This window comes from Lactuca saligna, chromosome 3 (genome assembly GCF_052625555.1).
Source record: "Lactuca saligna cultivar CGN05327 chromosome 3, ASM5262555v1, whole genome shotgun sequence".
Taxonomy (NCBI): domain Eukaryota; kingdom Viridiplantae; phylum Streptophyta; class Magnoliopsida; order Asterales; family Asteraceae; genus Lactuca; species Lactuca saligna.
This window is the reverse complement of record NC_136419.1, coordinates 200,674,598-200,681,352: the sequence shown is the minus strand read 5'-3', so window position 1 is coordinate 200,681,352 and position 6,755 is coordinate 200,674,598. Positions and strand designations below refer to the sequence as shown.

Below are 6,755 nucleotides of genomic sequence, written 5' to 3'. Positions count from 1 at the left end.
TACACAATATGTATGAATGTTATCAGCAAAAAAATATTATGGACTAAAAAAATAAAAATAAAAATGTCCAACATACAAAGACCCAATATCAAAATATATTTGATAATTTCTTGAAAAAATGTTTACAAAAATTTGGTATTACTATATATGGTATATTTTTGCAATTATAACAGAAACACAATGCTTTTCGATATTTGCCCCATTGACCAAAACAATATAACGAGATCATGGAATGGTGGAAAGACGCGTAAACGTTATTATTACTATTTCCCACGGAAAAATTTATAAATCAGATTGATAACGCTTTACAAAACTGTAAATCACGAACTAAAACCTGTACATTACTTTGTATCTAAGAATTTAAGCTCTGGAAAAGGAAAGATCGTTAACTTCACTTGTATAGTGGCGAAATGCCTACGCTTTCTTTTCCCGTCTCCCAACGTCAACTCCCAAGTGAAAAAGCCCACGTGGTTCATCATCCAGTGACACACCATCGCCGCCGAGACACGTCATTTCACGGTGATTCTTCCGTTCCATGGCGGTGGCGACGACCTCCTCCAGCGACAACATCGCACCTCCATCACAATCCATGGATAAATCACCTACGACGAATTTAACCGATGCTGCTGCCGTCACCGAATCTTTGTCGGCAGTAAATGGTTCCTCATCTGCCTCTCCGGCAGATCTGGCTGATAACTCCAAATCCTCATATTCACCTTCCAGACAACTCGAATTTCAGGTGCGATTGAGCTTCGTTGTGAAATTTGGATTCGAAATTGAAGATCAAGTTGACTACTTGACTGATTGTGATTTTTTTTTATTTCTTGAATTTGTATATTTAAATTGTTTGTTGATTTGTTTCAGCCGTCGTTGAGGAGCGAAGAATATCGACAACTGTTTCGTCTTCCTCCTGAAGAAGTAATCATCTTCACTTTCAGTAGTTCAGTAAATTTGGTCATGTTTTAACCTAACAGAGAACCAATACAAAAAAAAGGAGGAAACGTATCTCTTTGCTTTGATTCTGACTTCTTTGAGATCAGAGGTTTCAAATTTATATATTCTCGATCATCATGTTTTGGAAGTTAGGGGTTTCAGATTTTTATGTTCTTGATTATCAAGTTATTCAGGTTGGATGGAAGTTATGTTAGGTTCTTGGTGATGTGATCTGTCTACTCGTTGCCATTGTTAATATGATTTTTCTTGGATACATCTTACAATCCCAGGTGTAAGATGTAGTAGTAGTAGTAGTAGTACCTGTTTATTGGGGATGCCTCAACTTTTAGATGATTGGCTTATGAAGAGGCTGTATTATAGGGCACTAAACAATGAAACGCTAATGAGAATCAAACATTAGCCTAAACACTGATGCTAGGGCAACATATACATGGAAGCTTAAACTGTTGGTATAATCGTTTAAGGAATGTTTTGATAAGTTATATATTGAGGCTTCAAAGGAAAGATTGGTGAACATGATTGATTTGTTGATATCAAGAATAGAAGTTTACACATAGGAGTGAGTAGTTTGGTGAATTATGCTTTATAAAAGATAAGTATGCAAGAACATTTATAGTGTTATAGTTCTCTCAACTTTAGAATGTATATTCTTTTCCCCATCTTTCTTTCTTTAATTTATTTTGTTCGTTGTATTAGGTCCTTATTCAAGATTTCAATTGTGCATTGCAAGAGAATTTCATTCTTCAGGTATGATTGATCTCTTTAATGTTTAATGTTGAGTTTATAAGTTCTATTCTTATCCCCTACAATTTGTTGCATGTATCGAGTTCCCATACTGATCTTGCTATTTTGGCCATTTTTGGTAATAAATGATGGCATAATACCATAGCGATTGCTATTTCAGATATTAAAAAGCTCTTACATGGTTGCATACATTTTTCTGTTTTCTGATTGTTATCTATTCTTGATATATTGTAGGGCCATATGTACCTGTTTTTCCATCACATATGCTTTTATTCAAACCTATTTGGATTTGAAACAAAGGTATATCTTGAACTCTGAGTTACTATTCCCTTCATTTTCCTATCTGATGATTTGAATTAATCGGAATGTTGGCTGTTCAAATGCAGAAAATAATTCACTTTGATGAAATTACAGAGGTAAAAAGAGCAAAGACTGCAGGAATATTCCCTACTGCCATAGAATTAACAGTTTCTGAAAAAAAGGTAGTTGTGAATTGTGATTATATCCATCTCTAATATTTATCTCAATTCAAAAACAGTTATCTGTATTTTCAGGGATCTTTCTGGAAATATAACATGAGCTACATTTCTGTTTTTTGCTGACATCTTCACTTGCCTTATTTTCAGTACTTTTTTACATCATTCTTGTCACGTGATGAAGCCTTTAAGCTCATTAGTGATGGTTGGTTAGAACATGGAAGTGGAAGTAAAACTATTTCTGATCAACAGGTTTCTAAAACCTTCAACACAACTTAACATATCGTGATAAATTGATACTTTTTGGTGTTCAATACTTCTTATCTTCTTATTTTGATTGATTACAGGTTTCAAAATCCGGGTTGATTGATGAAGAGCCTGAAATTGTTATGGTTGAAGATTCAGATGAAGCTAGACCACTAGGGGATGATCTTGAAATCACAAACGGGTTTGTTTTTCATTTAATTTTACATAAATGCATCAAACATCAACATACTTTTATTCATTTGAATACTATAGGATGCTGTAATAAAAAAAAATCAATGCTATTTCTTGCATTTAACCATTTAGTTTAATAGCTACATTGATTGTTTAAACAGAAGCAGCACTGGTGACAATACACCAGAAGATCCCAACTGTACACCTGGCAGTGAAGCTGACGTGTCATTGAGATCTTCAAGAGTTCAAGATGCTGTAGATGATGACACCATTGTTGTTCAAAATACTGATTGTTCATCTTCTGGGAAATCTTTAGCATGGGAAGTTGGGGATTCTGATGCACCAATTGGTTAGTCTTATATAAAAGAGTAAATTACACGAATGGCCCCTATGGTTTAGGGTAATTTGCGTGTTTGGTCCCTAACTTATTTTTTTTTTTAAAACTCGGAAGGTCCCTATTGTTTGTTTTTGTTACGCACTTGGTCCCTATCTTACCTAAAAAGACTATTTTGCCCTTGATTTTTGAATTTATTTAAATAAACACACCCCAACCCTACCCCCTCACCTTACCTTACCTACCCCACCATTTTTCCCTATTTAAATCATAGTCTTTTTAGGTAAGACAGGGACCAAGCGCGTAACAAAAACAAATAGTAGGGACCTCCCGAGTTGAAAAATTAAGTTAGGGACCAAACACGCAAATTACCCCAAACCATAGGGACCGTTCGTGTAATTTACTCTTTTATAAATGACCTACTTTCAGTGTTTCTTATTTTCTTCCATATTAAAGTAATTTACTTTGAAAAATCTATTCATAAACTAGCATTGTACTTCAACTTAAGTGCATTTCAGGACTTTTCTTTCTAAGCTTTCAAAATATTGTTTTTATTTTTATTTTTTATTTTTGTGTGTGTGTGCAGTGCCTGAGGGTTATACACTGGCTGCAGAATCTACATTTCCGGTATTTTATTTAAAAGAATAATAAAAAAAAACACAATGTCTCACTTCTGTTTCTAAAAAGTTGTTATAATTTCTTTTATCTCTTATGCAGATAAAAGTGGACGAGTTCTTTAGTCTATTTTTCTCAGATGAGGCCCTCCCTTTCCTTGAATCATATCACAATAAATGTGGAGATAAAGGTGTATTTTGAAACTGATACTAAATAAATGTGAAATTTAAATTTTATTTTTTTATATCAATATCTTTTTTGGTTTCCAGATCTTAAGTGCACATCATGGAAACCCCATGATCAACTTGGTTATGCTCGTGAAGTATCCTTTCAGCATCCAATCAAAATTTATTTTGGTATATATCAATACTGAATACTCATAATTATATATTACGTATAAAATAATTGGCTTTTATATTGTTAATATCATATTGCTTTTGTTTTAATATTTCTGTGACGATTTTGTTTAGGTGCAAGATTTGGTTCTTGCAATGAAGTACAAAACTTTCGAGTTTACAAGAACAGGTAAACTTCATTTTTAAATATGGATTCAACATTTGCTTAATGATTTTAACTTTTTTTTTTTTTCATGTTTAATTTTATCAGTCATTTGGTTGTGAAGACATCACAAGTGATCAATGATGTTCCCTATGGAGACTACTTTTGTGTAGAGGTATGAATAATAAGAATAAAATTGAAAGGCATATTTTTGCTAATTCTTTCATAAATCTTTTTTGATATGCTTACAGGGGCTATGGGAGGTGGTAGCAGATTCAAATAATGGTTGCAGATTAAGGGTGTATGTGAATGTCGCATTCTCTAAAAAAACCATGTGGAAAGGTTTCATAGCTTGCTTTATATACTTTATAAGCTTTAAATTTTATTGTCATGTAGGGAAATAATTAGTGAATTTATAATTTTCAGGGAAAATAGTGCAGGCTACAATTGAAGAGTGCAGAGATACCTTTGCAGCTTGGATAGAACTTGTATCTTCTTCATTCCTTATTTTTCCATTTCCTTTTAAAAAAAATTGATTTCATTGTTTTGTAGCATTTTGAATATAGTCATAAACTATAATTTTCAAAAAGAAAAAAAAAAAGTAGAATGTTGTAATAGAAAGAAATGAAAGTAGGATGCTATAATAAGCAAGTTAATGTGTAATTTTCTTTCAGGCACATGTGTTACTGAAACAGAAGAACATTGAGAAAGAAGGTATAACTTCTACTAAATAGTGAAGGGTTTATCTCATAAAAACACCTTATATTTTGTGTGTGTGTGTTTTTTCCTGAAAAAACCTTGTGTTTTTTACGAAAAAACCCTCAAACTTCAAACTGTTCCCTGAAAAAATCCTCAATTTTTAGTTTTTTTTTTTTTTCCGAAAAAACCCCTCAAGTTCTACAAGTTTTTTTTTTGAAAAATAAAGGGTTAATCTCATAAAAGACCTTGTATTTTGTGTTTTTTTTTTTCAGATTAAACCTCAACTTTATCTCTCGCCTGAAAAGAACCTTGTATTTTTTTTTTCATTTTATCTGAAAAAGCCCTCAACTTTGTATTTTTTTGGAAAAAAACCTCAACCTTCCAAATGTTTCAAAATAAACCCTTGAATTTTTTAGTTTTTCTCGAAAAAACCCTCACGTTTTACATTTTTGGGGAAAAAAATGATTAAAGGGCCAGATGGAAAAAATGAAAAAAAATACACGGTCTTTTTCAGGAAAAAATTAAATTTGAGGTTTAATCCGGAAAAAACACAAAATATAAGGTCTTTTATGAGATTAACTAAAAGGGCCAGATCAGACAAAATGAAAAATGCAAGGTCGTTTTTAGAGAAAAAATAAAGTTGAGATTTAATCCTGAAAAAACATAGAATATAAGGTCTTTTATGAGATTAACTCAATTGTAAATAGTTAAATATTAAATAGTAAATAGTAGGATGATGCTATAATAAACAAATTTGTTTCTTCTTTGCAGCCAACTTGATTGCTGCTGTAAACGTAGAAGAAACACAGGTTCCGGAACGTTCTGAAGCGCCAGGTCAGCAGGGGGACATAACGATGATGACTCAGACTGTTCCAGTGTCCCAGGAAGTGAAGCGCCAGGTCAGCAGCAGTGGTTCTTCTGGGACTGCATCGAATTTAAGAGATTCCATTCCAAAGCTGTTTGCATCTTTCAAGTCTCAGAATCATGTCCCTTCCTTTGTTGTTATACTCATGGCTGTGGTCATCCTTCTCATGCAGGTTTGTTACTGTTAAGGGCAGTTTGGTCCTTTTCATCTGTGGCTTAATCAGGGGCAATAAGGTCTTTTTGCAATTATCATTCATTTTCTTTTTGGTTTTGGTTTTCTACAGATAAGCATTGTGGTGCTGTTACTAAGACCACCAACCGTGCAAGTAGTTTCCGACACAAGTTGGATGAGCAACAGCAACGCACGCATAGACAGAAGGGGCGAAACGGTCAATTTACTAAATAAACAGATCGATCATCTCAAAGAGGAGATGCTAATCGTTGAAACATTGCTACAAAAAATGAGACACGAACATGATATGTTAAATGTTCAACTCAAAAAGTTAATGCTTTATAAGAATTAACAAAATATGAATATGAGCAATGTTTGTTTGAATTCTCCTTTTTTTTTTTTTATCAAGTTGTTAAAAGTCGATATGTGATGAAATTTGTATGGAATTGAAGAAAAATGTATAGTTTGATGTTGTATTGGTTATAAATTTGGGCGTTGAAGTTGCGCACCCCTTGAGTTTTGGTAAGTATTGAATGTGTATATAGGGGTGTAGGTCAAAATTTGTTAAAATGTGGAATGAGAATAAATTCAGCAAAAGTAATGTGTTGGTTTGATTGTGGCATATTAAATTTCAGAGTTTTTTTTTTTTTTTTTGGTTGCACACTGTTACATGAAATCTGTTGCTATGTGGCGACTTGGATGCATGTGGTGGTCCCTTTTAGAGCTTCTTCCAATGAGGTTGGAAGGTGTGGTGTGGTTAGGGAGTGCGGTTTTGCCAAATAAGCAGCGAACACTGCCCCCAGGGTGCGGTTCAAACCGCAGTGCAGCAAAAAATGGCCATGGTTTGTGATTGAGTGTAGATAATTTGACTGTTTTGTCATTGGATGGGGAGAAATTAAAGGTTTTTTTTATTTTTTATTTTTTAAATAAAGTGTGGCACCACTCTTTGGGTGTGGCAAGG

General features: G+C 33.4%; 1 protein-coding gene across 1 annotated transcript; it reads left to right on the top strand.

The window, feature by feature from the left end:
• The first annotated feature begins 411 nt into the window (after nt 1–411).
• On the top strand, nt 412–6,391 carry VAD1 (GRAM domain family protein). The gene is made up of 18 exons (XM_078986451.1): nt 412–739; nt 865–918; nt 1,651–1,701; nt 1,933–1,998; nt 2,085–2,180; nt 2,325–2,426; nt 2,522–2,622; nt 2,774–2,961; nt 3,533–3,573; nt 3,664–3,751; nt 3,831–3,917; nt 4,032–4,086; nt 4,168–4,234; nt 4,311–4,401; nt 4,486–4,547; nt 4,734–4,773; nt 5,530–5,795; nt 5,907–6,391. The coding sequence occupies exons 1-18, from the start codon at nt 536–538 to the stop codon at nt 6,144–6,146; spliced, it is 1,899 nt and encodes a 632-aa protein (XP_078842577.1). The 5' UTR covers nt 412–535; the 3' UTR covers nt 6,147–6,391.
• The last annotated feature ends 364 nt before the right edge of the window (nt 6,392–6,755 follow it).